This window comes from Oncorhynchus gorbuscha, linkage group LG18 (assembly GCF_021184085.1).
Source record: "Oncorhynchus gorbuscha isolate QuinsamMale2020 ecotype Even-year linkage group LG18, OgorEven_v1.0, whole genome shotgun sequence".
In the NCBI taxonomy this organism is placed as follows: Eukaryota; Metazoa; Chordata; class Actinopteri; order Salmoniformes; family Salmonidae; genus Oncorhynchus; species Oncorhynchus gorbuscha.
Window position 1 is genome coordinate 1522022 of NC_060190.1, and position 14262 is coordinate 1536283.

Sequence of the window (14262 nt, forward strand, 5' to 3'; positions counted from 1 at the left end):
CTCTGTTTGAGACAGTGCAAGTTAACAAGTTGTTATTGTACTCCGTCGGAAAAGCACCTGTGTGATGCTAGCTAGAATAAGGTTGCGCCACAATGGAATTTGCGGTTCGACTTCAAAATAAAAGTCCATTACTGAAACTGATGCAAACGGATAAAAATGGTGGAATAATGCCATATTTGCATTAGATAATGCTAAACAAGGTTTGAATGTTGTTACATTAATTCAACAAAAGACAGTAAGTAGTTCATTTGACACACAACAAATAGTTGAAGTCCCACTGTGGCTGTATTAGAATTGCATTGGGGCAGACTTCTACTGAACTGTACAGCGTTACCTCTGGATCTTGGGTCCATGAAATGTGAAGAGATTACGCAATAATTGTGATCCATAAGGCTGGTACGATGTGTCATGAACCCAGGATCCATAAGGCTGGTACCCCATGTCATGAACCCAGGATGCATAAGGCTGGTACGATATGTCATGAACCCAGGATCCATAAGGCTGGTACGATATGTCATGAACCCAGACCCATAAGGCTGGTACGATATGTCATGAACCCAGGATCTATAAGGCTGGTACGATATGTCATGAACCCAGGACCCATAAGGCTGGTACGATATGTCATGAACCCAGACCCATAAGGCTGGTACGATATGTCATGAACCCAGGATCCATAAGGCTGTTACGATATGTTATGAACCCAGGATCCATAAGGCTGGTACCCCCTGTCATGAACCCAAGACCCATAAGGCTGCACGTTGAAGGTATGTTGCAGTCCTGAATACTAAACATCCACAGAGCAATTTTAACAGATTTTATTTGGTGTCAAATTAACTAATTATTGTATTTTGTTGAATGTATTATATATGTTTAGCAACATAAAGGCCCTCCAGGATTGTTGCATGATTCCACAATTTATTTCCGTTTGCATCCGATTTAATGGGTAACTTTTATTTTGAAAACCGAACCACCGATTCTACTATTGTTGCTCAGGCAAATGTTCACGACACAAACACAATCAGGAGATTATAGGGAGACTGTGTGAGAGGTGAAAAGCGAAACAGGGAGGGATGGTGAATGATTGACAGAGAGATCAGAGGGCAGATTCATTACGCAAACAGTTTAACGTTTAAGAACTAAAAGGAATCAACAAAGTGAGAGTTTCTACTGGGATAAATTCAGGTTTGTCTCTCCATGTTTCGTTACGGAAACAGTTTAACGTTTAAGAACTAAAAGGAATCAACAAAGTGAGAGTTTCTACTGGGATAAATTCAGGTTTGTCTCTCCATGTTTCGTTACGGAAACAGTTTAACGTTTAAGAACTAAAAGGAAGCAACAGAACAAAATGAGAGTTTCTACTGGGATAAACTCAGGTTTGTCTCTCCATGTTTCGTTACGGAAACAGTTTAATGTTTAAGAACTAAAAGGAAGCAACAGAACAAAATGAGAGTTTCTACTGGGATAAACTCAGGTTTGTCTCTCCATGTTTCGTTACGGAAACAGTTTAACGTTTAAGAACTAAAAGGAATCAACAAAGTGAGAGTTTCTACTGGGATAAACTCAGGTTTGTCTTTCCAGGTTTCGTTACGGAAACAGTTTAATGTTTAAGAACTAAAAGGAAGCAACAGAACAAAATGAGAGTTTCTACTGGGATAAACTCAGGTTTGTCTCTCCAGGTTTCGTTACGGAAACAGTTTAATGTTTAAGAACTAAAAGGAAGCAACAGAACAAAATGAGAGTTTCTACTGGGATAAACTCAGGTTTGTCTCTCCATGTTTCGTTACGGAAACAGTTTAATGTTTAAGAACTAAAAGGAATCAAGCAAAATGAGAACAAAATGAGAGTTTCTAAAAGGAATCAACAAACAAAATGAGAGTTTCTACTGGGATAAACTCAGGTTTGTCTCTCCAGGTTTCGTTACGGAAACAGTTTAATGTTTAAGAACTAAAAGGAAGCAACAGAACAAAATGAGAGTTTCTACTGGGATAAACTCAGGTTTGTCTCTCCATGTTTCGTTACGGAAACAGTTTAATGTTTAAGAACTAAAAGGAAGCAACAGAACAAAATGAGAGTTTCTACTGGGATAAACTCAGGTTTGTCTCTCCAGGTTTCGTTACGGAAACAGTTTAATGTTTAAGAACTAAAAGGAAGCAACAAAATGAGAGTTTCTACTGGGATAAACTCAGGTTTGTCTCTCCATGTTTCGTTACGGAAACAGTTTAATGTTTAAGAACTAAAAGGAAGCAACAGAACAAAATGAGAGTTTCTACTGGGATAAACTCAGGTTTGTCTCTCCATGTTTCGTTACGGAAACAGTTTAAAGGCAAAAATAGTTTCATGTGAAAGCACACTGTTATTCTAATCATTAGTTTTATTTAGTATAGTAGAAGTTGGTCTTAAGGATCCTAAATAAGGCCATAGATTACTTTAATAAATGTATTAAACCAGGTGGCACCAGGAGTATGATGTAAGATGCGATCCTGGTGTTCCAATGAGCTGCAAGATTATCTCTGATTCAAAATGTTATTCTTATTTACAAGAGCTGTAAAATGTGGACAGTGGATTAGTAGTTTGTAATGGGACCTAGGCTGTGTATTTACATCCAACGGCCACACAGGGGCGGTATTGGGATCTGAAAAGAAACATTTGTGGATGACCAAGGTCGTAACACTATAATTAGGCCGAGCTGAATGAAATTATAAATACAACATGTCTTGATAAAAAACACAAATCAATCTATATAGATTGTTCTCATGTATATTTCTGTGTGTTTGTGTCTTAAGTTTTGTCTTATAAATGTTAATAAATACACAGACGACCTTGTTCATTAGCGTGATGATTTTATTGGTTTGTGATGATTAAAGTTAAAACCAAGCAGCTGCAGGGATCATCTCAACAGACAGTAAAGATTCTATTTTGGAATGACTGGACAGCAGAACACCCAGAGGAACAGAATGAGAGTACAGTTCTAGAGAACACCAGCTAGAGTTCTACATTCTAGGAGAATTCCAGCCTCCAGCCACCAGTGTCCAGGTTCCAGACATGACATCATGCCATGGATTTAATATTTAATATTTAGTAGCCGATTGACAGATAGATAGATAGATAGATAGATAGATAGATAGATAGATAGATAGATAGATAGATAGATAGGCTGTTGAACAAAAATGTTTCATGAGCTGAAATAACAGATTCCAGAAATGTTAATTAGCGGGGGAGTATTTCTGTTTGTAGTAAAGCCCTTTTGCCTGGGGGGGGGAGAGAGAGAGAGAGAGAGAGGTACTCCACGGTAGGGTAGGGTGGGGGGCTCTAGGGGGGGGCTCTAGGGTAGGGTGGAGGGCTCTAGGGTGGGGCTCTAGGGTAGGGTGGGGTGCTCCTGCATTTGGTCACGTTGTTGGACTCTTCAGAGTGGTGGCGGTGGTGTTGCTAGGGGTGTTTCAACGGGCCTCCAGCCTCAGTTTGATTGGTCGTTTTGGCATCAGCAGACCCTGGTTGTCCATCTCCAGAGGGATCTATAGGGAATAAAATAAAAGAACATAACCCTGGTTGTCCATCTCCAACAGGATCTATAGAGAATAACAGACCATGTTAAACCAGGTGCTGACCATGTTAAACAGGTGCTAACCATGTTAAAACAGGTCCATGTTAAAACAGGTGGTGGCCATGTTAAAACAGGTGGTGACCATGTAAAAACAGGTCCATGTTAAAACAGGTGGTGACCATGTTAAAACAGGTGGTGACCATGTTAAAACAGGTGGTGACCATGTTAAAACAGGTGGTGACCATGTTAAAACAGGTCCATGTTAAAACAGGTGGTGGCCATGTTAAAACAGGTGGTGACCATGTTAAAACAGGTGGTGACCATGTTAAAACAGGTGGTGACCATGTTAAAACAGGTCCATGTTAAAACAGGTCCATGTTAAAACAGGTCCATGTTAAAACAGGTGGTGACCATGTTAAAACAGGTGCTGAACATGTTAAAACAGGTGCTGAACATGTTAAAACAGGTGGTGACCATGTTAAAACAGGTGGTGACCATGTTAAAACAGGTCCATGTTAAAACAGGTGGTGACCGTGTTAAAACAGGTGGTGACTGTGTTAGAACAGGTCCATGTTAAAACTGGTGGTGACCAGGGTAAACAAGTGGTGACCATGTTAAAACAGGTAGTGACCATGCTAAAACAGGTCCATGTTAAAACAGGTAGTGACCATGTTAAAACAGGTGGTGACCATGTTAAAACAGGTGGTGACCATGTTAAAACAGGTGGTGACCATGTTAAAACAGGTGGTGACCATGTTAAAACAGGTGGTGACCATGTTAAAACAGGTGGTGACCATGTTAAAACAGGTGGTGACCATGTTAAAACAGGTGGTGACCATGTTAAAACAGGTGGTGACCATGTTAAAACAGGTGGTGACCATGTTAAAACAGGTCCATGTAAAACAGGTGGTGACCATGTTAAAACAGGTGGTGACCATGTTAAAACAGGTAGCGACCATGTTAAAACAGGTCCATGTTAAAACAGGTGGTGACCAAGTTAAACCAGGTCCATGTTAAAACAGGTAGTGACCATGCTGAAACAGGTGGTGACCATAATAAAACAGGTAGTGACCATGTTAAAACAGGTGGTGACCATGTTAAAACAGGTGGTGACCATGTTAAAACAGGTGGTGACCATGTTAAAACAGGTGGTGACCATGTTAAAACAGGTGGTGACCATGTTAAAACAGGTGGTGACCATGTTAAAACAGGTGGTGACCATGTTAAAACAGGTGGTGACCATGTTAAAACAGGTGGTGACCATGTTAAAACAGGTGGTGACCATGTTAAAACAGGTGGTGACCATGTTAAAACAGGTGGTGACCATGTTAAAACAGGTGGTGACCATGTTAAAACAGGTGGTGACCATGTTAAAACAGGTGGTGACCATGTTAAAACAGGTGGTGACCATGTTAAAACAGGTCCATGTTAAAACAGGTCCATGTTAAAACAGGTAGATGTTAAAACAGGTAGATGTTAAAACAGGTGTTAAAACAGGTGACCATGTTAAAACAGGTGGTGACCATGTTAAAACAGGTCCATGTTAAAACAGGTGGTGACCATGTTAAAACAGGTGGTGATGTTAAAACAGGTGGTGACCATGTTAAAACAGGTGGTGACCATGTTAAAACAGGTGGTGACCATGTTAAAACAGGTGGTGACCATGTTAAAACAGGTGGTGACCATGTTAAAACAGGTGGTGACCATGTTAAAACAGGTGGTGACCATGTTAAAACAGGTGGTGACCATGTTAAAACAGGTGGTGACCATGTTAAAACAGGTCCATGTTAAAACAGGTCCATGTTAAAACAGGTAGATGTTAAAACAGGTAGATGTTAAAACAGGTAGATGTTAAAACAGGTGGTGACCATGTTAAAACAGGTCCATGTTAAAACAGGTGGTGACCATGTTAAAACAGGTGGTGACCATGTTAAAACAGGTGGTGACCATGTTAAAACAGGTGGTGACCATGTTAAAACAGGTCCATGTAAAACAGGTGGTGACCATGTTAAAACAGGTGGTGACCATGTTAAAACAGGTGGTGACCATGTTAAAACAGGTGGTGACCATGTTAAAACAGGTGGTGACCATGTTAAAACAGGTGGTGACCATGTTAAAACAGGTGGTGACCATGTTAAAACAGGTGGTGACCATGTTAAAACAGGTGGTGACCATGTTAAAACAGGTGACCATGTTAAAACAGGTGGTGACCATGTTAAAACAGGTGGTGACCATGTTAAAACAGGTGGTGACCATGTTAAAACAGGTGGTGACCATGTTAAAACAGGTGGTGACCATGTTAAAACAGGTGGTGACCATGTTAAAACAGGTGGTGACCATGTTAAAACAGGTCCATGTTAAAACAGGTGGTGATGTGACCATGTAAAAACAGGTGGTGACCATGTAAAAACAGGTGGTGACCATGCTGAAACAGGTGGTGACCATGTTAAAACAGGTGGTGACCATGTTAAAACAGGTGGTGACCATGTTAAAACAGGTCCATGTAAAACAGGTGGTGACCATGTTAAAACAGGTGGTGACCATGTTAAAACAGGTGGTGACCATGTTAAAACAGGTGGTGACCATGTTAAAACAGGTGGTGACCATGTTAAAACAGGTGTTAAAACAGGTGACCATGCTAAAACAGGTCCATGTTAAAACAGGTGGTGACCATGTTAAAACAGGTCCATGTTAAAACAGGTGGTGACCATGTTAAAACAGGTGGTGACCATGTTAAAACAGGTGGTGACCATGCTAAAACAGGTCCATGTTAAAACAGGTGACCATGTTAAAACAGGTGGTGACCATGTTAAAACAGGTGGTGACCATGTTAAAACAGGTGGTGACCATGTTAAAACAGGTGGTGACCATGTTAAAACAGGTGGTGACCATGTTAAAACAGGTGGTGACCATGTTAAAACAGGTCCATGTTAAAACAGGTAGATGTTAAAACAGGTGGTGACCATGTTAAAACAGGTGGTGACCATGTTAAAACAGGTGGTGACCATGTTAAAACAGGTGGTGACCATGTTAAAACAGGTCCATGTAAAACAGGTGGTGACCATGTTAAAACAGGTGGTGACCATGTTAAAACAGGTGGTGACCATGTTCCATGTTAAAACAGGTGGTGACCAAGTTAAACCAGGTCCATGTTAAAACAGGTAGTGACCATGCTGAAACAGGTGGTGACCATAATAAAACAGGTAGTGACCATGCTGAAACAGGTGGTGACCATAATAAAACAGGTAGTGACCATGTTAAAACAGGTGGTGACCATGTTAAAACAGGTGGTGACCATGTTAAAACAGGTGGTGACCATGTTAAAACAGGTGGTGACCATGTTAAAACAGGTGGTGACCATGTTAAAACAGGTCCATGTAAAACAGGTGGTGACCATGTTAAAACAGGTAGTGACCATGTTAAAACAGGTGGCGACCATGCTAAAACAGGTCCATGTTAAAACAGGTATTGACCATGCTGAAACAGGTGGTGACCATAATAACAGGTAGTGACCATGTTAAAACAGGTGGTGACCATGTTAAAACAGGTGGTGACCATGTTAAAACAGGTGGTGACCATGTTAAAACAGGTGGTGACCATGTTAAAACAGGTGGTGACCATAATAAAACAGGTGGTGACCATGTTAAAACAGGTCCATGTTAAAACAGGTAGATGTTAAAACAGGTGGTGACCATGTTAAAACAGGTCCATGTTAAAACAGGTGGTGACCATGTTAAAACAGGTGGTGACCATGTTAAAACAGGTGGTGACCATGTTAAAACAGGTGGTGACCATGTTAAAACAGGTGGTGACCATGTTAAAACAGGTGGTGACCATGTTAAAACAGGTGGTGACCATGTTAAAACAGGTCCATGTTAAAACAGGTGGTGACCATGTTAAAACAGGTGGTGACCATGTTAAAACAGGTGGTGACCATGTTAAAACAGGTGGTGACCATGTTAAAACAGGTGGTGACCATGTTAAAACAGGTGGTGACCATGTTAAAACAGGTGGTGACCATGTTAAAACAGGTGGTGACCATGTTAAAACAGGTCCATGTTAAAACAGGTGGTGACCATGTTAAAACAGGTGGTGACCATGTTAAAACAGGTTAAAAAACAGGTGGTGACCATGTTAAAACAGGTAGCGACCATGTTAAAACAGGTCCATGTTAAAACAGGTGGTGACCAAGTTAAACCAGGTCCATGTTAAAACAGGTAGTGACCATGCTGAAACAGGTGGTGACCATGTTAAAACAGGTGGTGACCATAATAAAACAGGTGGTGACCATGTTAAAACAGGTGGTGACCATGTTAAAACAGGTGGTGACCATGTTAAAACAGGTGGTGACCATGTTAAAACAGGTCCATGTTAAAACAGGTCCATGTTAAAACAGGTAGATGTTAAAACAGGTGGTGACCATGTTAAAACAGGTCCATGTTAAAACAGGTGGTGACCATGTTAAAACAGGTGGTGACCATGTTAAAACAGGTGGTGACCATGTTAAAACAGGTCCATGTAAAACAGGTGGTGACCATGTTAAAACAGGTGGTGACCATGTTAAAACAGGTGGTGACCATGTTAAAACAGGTGGTGACCATGTAAAAACAGGTGGTGACCATGTAAAAACAGGTGGCGACCATGTAAAAACAGGTGGCGACCATGTAAAAAAAAGTGGTGACCATGTTAAAACAGGTCCATGTAAAAACAGGTGGCGACCATGTAAAAAAAAGTGGTGACCATGTTAAAACAGGTCCATGTTAAAACAGGTGGTGACCATGTTAAAACAGGCGGTGACCATGTTAAAACAGGTGGTGACCATGTTAAAACAGGTCCATGTTAAAACAGGTGGTGACCATGTTAAAACCGGTGGTGACCATGTTAAAACAGGTGGTGACCATGTTAAAACAGGTCCATGTAAAACAGGTGGTGACCATGTTAAAACAGGTGGTGACCATGTTAAAACAGGTGGTGACCATGTTAAAACAGGTGGTGACCATGTTAAAACAGGTGGTGACCATGTAAAAACAGGTGGCGACCATGTAAAAACAGGTGGCGACCATGTAAAAACAGGTGGCGACCATGTAAAAAAAAGTGGTGACCATGTTAAAACAGGTCCATGTTAAAACAGGTGGTGACCATGTTAAAACAGGCGGTGACCATGTTAAAACAGGTGGTGACCATGTTAAAACAGGTCCATGTTAAAACAGGTGGTGACCATGTTAAAACAGGTGGTGACCATGTTAAAACAGGTCCATGTTAAAACAATGGTGACCATGTAAAAACAGGTGGTGACCATGCTGAAACAGGTGGTGACCATAATAAAACAGGTGGTGACCATGTTAAAACAGGTAGTGACCATGTTAAAACAGGTGGTGACCATGTTAAAACAGGTGGTGACCATCTTAAAACAGGTGGTGACCATCTTAAAACAGGTGGTGACCATGTTAAAACAGGTGGTGACCATGCTAAAACAGGTCCATGTTAAAACAGGTAGTGACCATGTTAAAACAGGTGGTGACCATGTTAAAACAGGTCCATGTAAAACAGGTGGTGACCATGTTAAAACAGGTAGTGACCATGTTAAAACAGGTGGTGACCATGCTAAAACAGGTCCATGTTAAAACAGGTAGTGACCATGTTAAAACAGGTGGTGACCATGTTAAAACAGGTGGTGACCATGTTAAAACAGGTGGTGACCATGTTAAAACAGGTGGTGACCATGTTAAAACAGGTGGTGACCATGTTAAAACAGGTGGTGACCATGTTAAAACAGGTGGTGAAAACAGGTGATGTTAAAACAGGTGGTGACCATGTTAAAACAGGTGGTGACCATGTTAAAACAGGTGGTGACCATGTTAAAACAGGTGGTGACCATGTTAAAACAGGTGGTGACCATGAAAACCATGTTAAAACAGGTGTTAAAACAGGTGACCATGTTAAAACAGGTGGTGACCATGTTAAAACAGGTGGTGACCATGTTAAAACAGGTGGTGACCATGTTAAAACAGGTGGTGACCATGTTAAAACAGGTGGTGACCATGTTAAAACAGGTGGTGACCATGTTAAAACAGGTCCATGTAAAACAGGTGGTGACCATGTTAAAACAGGTAGTGACCATGTTAAAACAGGTGGTGACCATGCTAAAACAGGTCCATGTTAAAACAGGTGGTGACCAAGTTAAACCAGGTCCATGTTAAAACAGGTAGTGACCATGCTGAAACAGGTGGTGACCATAATAAAACAGGTAGTGACCATGCTGAAACAGGTGGTGACCATAATAAAACAGGTGGTGACCATGTTAAAACAGGTGGTGACCATGTTAAAACAGGTGGTGACCATGTTAAAACAGGTGGTGACCATGTTAAAACAGGTGGTGACCATGTTAAAACAGGTCCATGTTAAAACAGGTGGTGACCATGTTAAAACAGGTGGTGACCATGTTAAAACAGGTGGCGACCATGCTAAAACAGGTCCATGTTAAAACAGGTATTGACCATGCTGAAACAGGTGGTGACCATAATAACAGGTAGTGACCATGTTAAAACAGGTGGTGACCATGTTAAAACAGGTGGTGACCATGTTAAAACAGGTGGTGACCATGTTAAAACAGGTGGTGACCATGTTAAAACAGGTGGTGACCATAATAAAACAGGTGGTGACCATGTTAAAACAGGTGGTGACCATGTTAAAACAGGTCCATGTTAAAACAGGTGGTGACCATGTTAAAACAGGTGGTGACCATGTTAAAACAGGTGGTGACCATGTTAAAACAGGTGGTGACCATGTTAAAACAGGTGGTGACCATGTTAAAACAGGTGGTGACCATGTTAAAACAGGTGGTGACCATGTTAAAACAGGTGGTGACCATGTTAAAACAGGTGGTGACCATGTTAAAACAGGTGGTGACCATGTTAAAACAGGTGGTGACCATGTTAAAACAGGTGGTGACCATGTTAAAACAGGTGGTGACCATGTTAAAACAGGTGGTGACCATGTTAAAACAGGTGGTGACCATGTTAAAACAGGTGGTGACCATGTTAAAACAGGTGGTGACCATGTTAAAACAGGTGGTGACCATGTTAAAACAGGTGGTGACCATGTTAAAACAGGTGGTGACCATGTTAAAACAGGTGGTGACCATGTTAAAACAGGTGGTGACCATGTTAAAACAGGTGGTGACCATGTTAAAACAGGTGGTGACCATGTTAAAACAGGTGGTGACCATGTTAAAACAGGTGGTGACCATGTTAAAACAGGTGGTGACCATGTTAAAACAGGTGGTGACCATGTTAAAACAGGTGGTGACCATGTTAAAACAGGTGGTGACCATGTTAAAACAGGTGGTGACCATGTTAAAACAGGTGGTGACCATGTTAAAACAGGTCCATGTTAAAACAGGTGGTGACCATGTTAAAACAGGTGGTGACCATGTTAAAACAGGTGGTGACCATGTTAAAACAGGTGGTGACCATGTTAAAAACAGGTGGTGACCATGTTAAAACAGGTGGTGACCATGTTAAAACAGGTGGTGACCATGTTAAAACAGGTGGTGACCATGTTAAAACAGGTGGTGACCATGTTAAAACAGGTGGTGACCATGTTAAAACAGGTGGTGACCATGTTAAAACAGATGGTGACCATGTTAAAACAGGTGGTGACCATGTTAAAACAGGTGGTGACCATGTTAAAACAGGTGGTGACCATGTTAAAACAGGTGGTGACCATGTTAAAACAGGTGGTGACCATGTTAAAACAGGTGGTGACCATGTTAAAACAGGTGGTGACCATGTTAAAACAGGTCCATGTTAAAACAGGTAGATGTTAAAACAGGTGGTGACCATGTTAAAACAGGTCCATGTTAAAACAGGTGGTGACCATGTTAAAACAGGTGGTGACCATGTTAAAACAGGTGGTGACCATGTTAAAACAGGTGTTAAAACAGGTGACCATGTTAAAACAGGTGGTGACCATGTTAAAACAGGTGGTGACCATGTTAAAACAGGTGGTGACCATGTTAAAACAGGTGGTGACCATGTTAAAACAGGTGGTGACCATGTTAAAACAGGTGGTGACCATGTTAAAACAGGTGGTGACCATGTTAAAACAGGTGGTGACCATGTTAAAACAGGTGGTGACCATGTTAAAACAGGTGGTGACCATGTTAAAACAGGTCCATGTAAAACAGGTGGTGAAAACATGTTGTTAAAACAGGTGGTGACCATGTTAAAACAGGTGGTGACCATGTTAAAACAGGTGGTGACCATGTTAAAACAGGTGGTGACCATGTTAAAACAGGTGGTGACCATGTTAAAACAGGTCCATGTTAAAACAGGTGGTGACCATGTTAAAACAGGTGGTGACCATGTTAAAACAGGTGTTAAAACAGGTGTGACCATGTTAAAACAGGTGGTGACCATGTTAAAACAGGTGGTGACCATGTTAAAACAGGTGGTGACCATGTTAAAACAGGTGGTGACCATGTTAAAACAGGTGGTGACCATGTTAAAACAGGTGGTGACCATGTTAAAACAGGTGGTGACCATGTTAAAACAGGTGGTGACCATGTTAAAACAGGTGGTGACCATGTTAAAACAGGTGGTGACCATGTTAAAACAGGTGGTGACCATGTTAAAACAGGTGGTGACCATGTTAAAACAGGTCCATGTTAAAACAGGTGGTGACCATGTTAAAACAGGTGGTGACCATGTTAAAACAGGTGGTGACCATGTTAAAACAGGTCCATGTTAAAACAGGTGGTGACCATGTTGAAACAGGTGGTGACCATAATAAAACAGGTGGTGACCATGTTAAAACAGGTGGTGACCATGTTAAAACAGGTGGTGACCATGTTAAAACAGGTGGTGACCATGTTAAAACAGGTGGTGACCATGTTAAAACAGGTGGTGACCATGTTAAAACAGGTGGTGACCATGTTAAAACAGGTGGTGACCATGTTAAAACAGGTAGACCATGTTAAAACAGGTGGTGACCATGTTAAAACAGGTCCATGTTAAAACAGGTGGTGACCATGTTAAAACAGGTGGTGACCATGTTAAAACAGGTGGTGACCATGTTAAAACAGGTGGTGACCATGTTAAAACAGGTGGTGACCATGTTAAAACAGGTGGTGACCATGTTAAAACAGGTGGTGACCATGTTAAAACAGGTGGTGACCATGTTAAAACAGGTGGTGACCATGTTAAAACAGGTGGTGACCATGTTAAAACAGGTGGTGACCATGTTAAAACAGGTGGTGACCATGTTAAAACAGGTCCATGTTAAAACAGGTGGTGACCATGTTAAACCAGGTCCATGTTAAAACAGGTGTGACCATGTTAAAACAGGTGGTGACCATGTTAAAACAGGTGGTGACCATGTTAAAACAGGTGGTGACCATGTTAAAACAGGTGGTGACCATGTTAAAACCAGGTTAAAACAGTGACCATGTTAAAACAGGTGGTGACCATGTTAAAACAGGTGGTGACCATGTTAAAACAGGTCCATGTTAAAACAGGTCCATGTTAAAACAGGTGGTGACCATGTTAAAACAGGTAGATGTTAAAACAGGTGGTGACCATGTTAAAACAGGTCCATGTTAAAACAGGTGGTGACCATGTTAAAACAGGTGGTGACCATGTTAAAACAGGTGGTGACCATGTTAAAACAGGTCCATGTTAAAACAGGTGGTGACCATGTTAAAACAGGTGGTGACCATGTTAAAACAGGTGGTGACCATGTTAAAACAGGTCCATGTTAAAACAGGTGGTGACCATGTTAAAACAGGTCCATGTTAAAACAGGTGGTGACCATGTTAAAACAGGTCCATGTTAAAACAATGGTGACCATGTAAAAACAGGTGGTGACCATGCTGAAACAGGTGGTGACCATGTTAAAACAGGTGGTGACCATGTTAAAACAGGTGGTGACCATGTTAAAACAGGTGGTGACCATGTTAAAACAGGTGGTGACCATGTTAAAACAGGTGGTGACCATGTTAAAACAGGTGGTGACCATGTTAAAACAGGTGGTGACCATGTTAAAACAGGTCCATGTTAAAACAGGTAGTGACCATGTTAAAACAGGTGGTGACCATGTTAAAACAGGTCCATGTAAAACAGGTGGTGACCATGTTAAAACAGGTAGTGACCATGTTAAAACAGGTGGTGACCATGTTAAAACAGGTCCATGTTAAAACAGGTGTGACCATGTTAAAACAGGTGGTGACCATGTTAAAACAGGTGGTGACCATGTTAAAACAGGTGGTGACCATGTTAAAACAGGTGGTGACCATGTTAAAACAGTGGTGACCATGTTAAAACAGGTGGTGACCATGTTAAAACAGGTGGTGACCATGTTAAAACAGGTCCATGTTAAAACAGGTCCATGTTAAAACAGGTGGTGACCATGTTAAAACAGGTGGTGACCATGTTAAAACAGGTGTTAAAACAGTGACCATGTTAAAACAGGTGGTGACCATGTTAAAACAGGTGGTGACCATGTTAAAACAGGTGGTGTTAAAACCATGTTAAAACAGGTGGTGACCATGTTAAAACAGGTGGTGACCATGTTAAAACAGGTGGTGACCATGTTAAAACAGGTGGTGACCATGTTAAAACAGGTGGTGACCATGTTAAAACAGGTGGTGACCATGTTAAAACAGGTGGTGACCATGTTAAAACAGGTCCATGTAAAACAGGTGGTGACCATGTTAAAACAGG

At 41.3% G+C, this 14262-nt stretch overlaps 1 protein-coding gene across 1 annotated transcript in view; it reads right to left on the reverse strand.

Moving 5' to 3' along the window:
- Positions 1 to 2823: 2823 nt before the first annotated feature.
- Positions 2824 to 14262, reverse strand: part of LOC124002708 (cytochrome P450 3A27) — a 48070-nt gene continuing 36631 nt past the window's right edge. Inside the window, exon 13 of the mRNA XM_046310392.1 lies at positions 2824 to 3512. Within this exon, the coding sequence (XP_046166348.1) occupies positions 3438 to 3512 (75 nt within the window). The 3' untranslated portion in view covers positions 2824 to 3437. The remainder of the gene's footprint in view (positions 3513 to 14262) is intronic.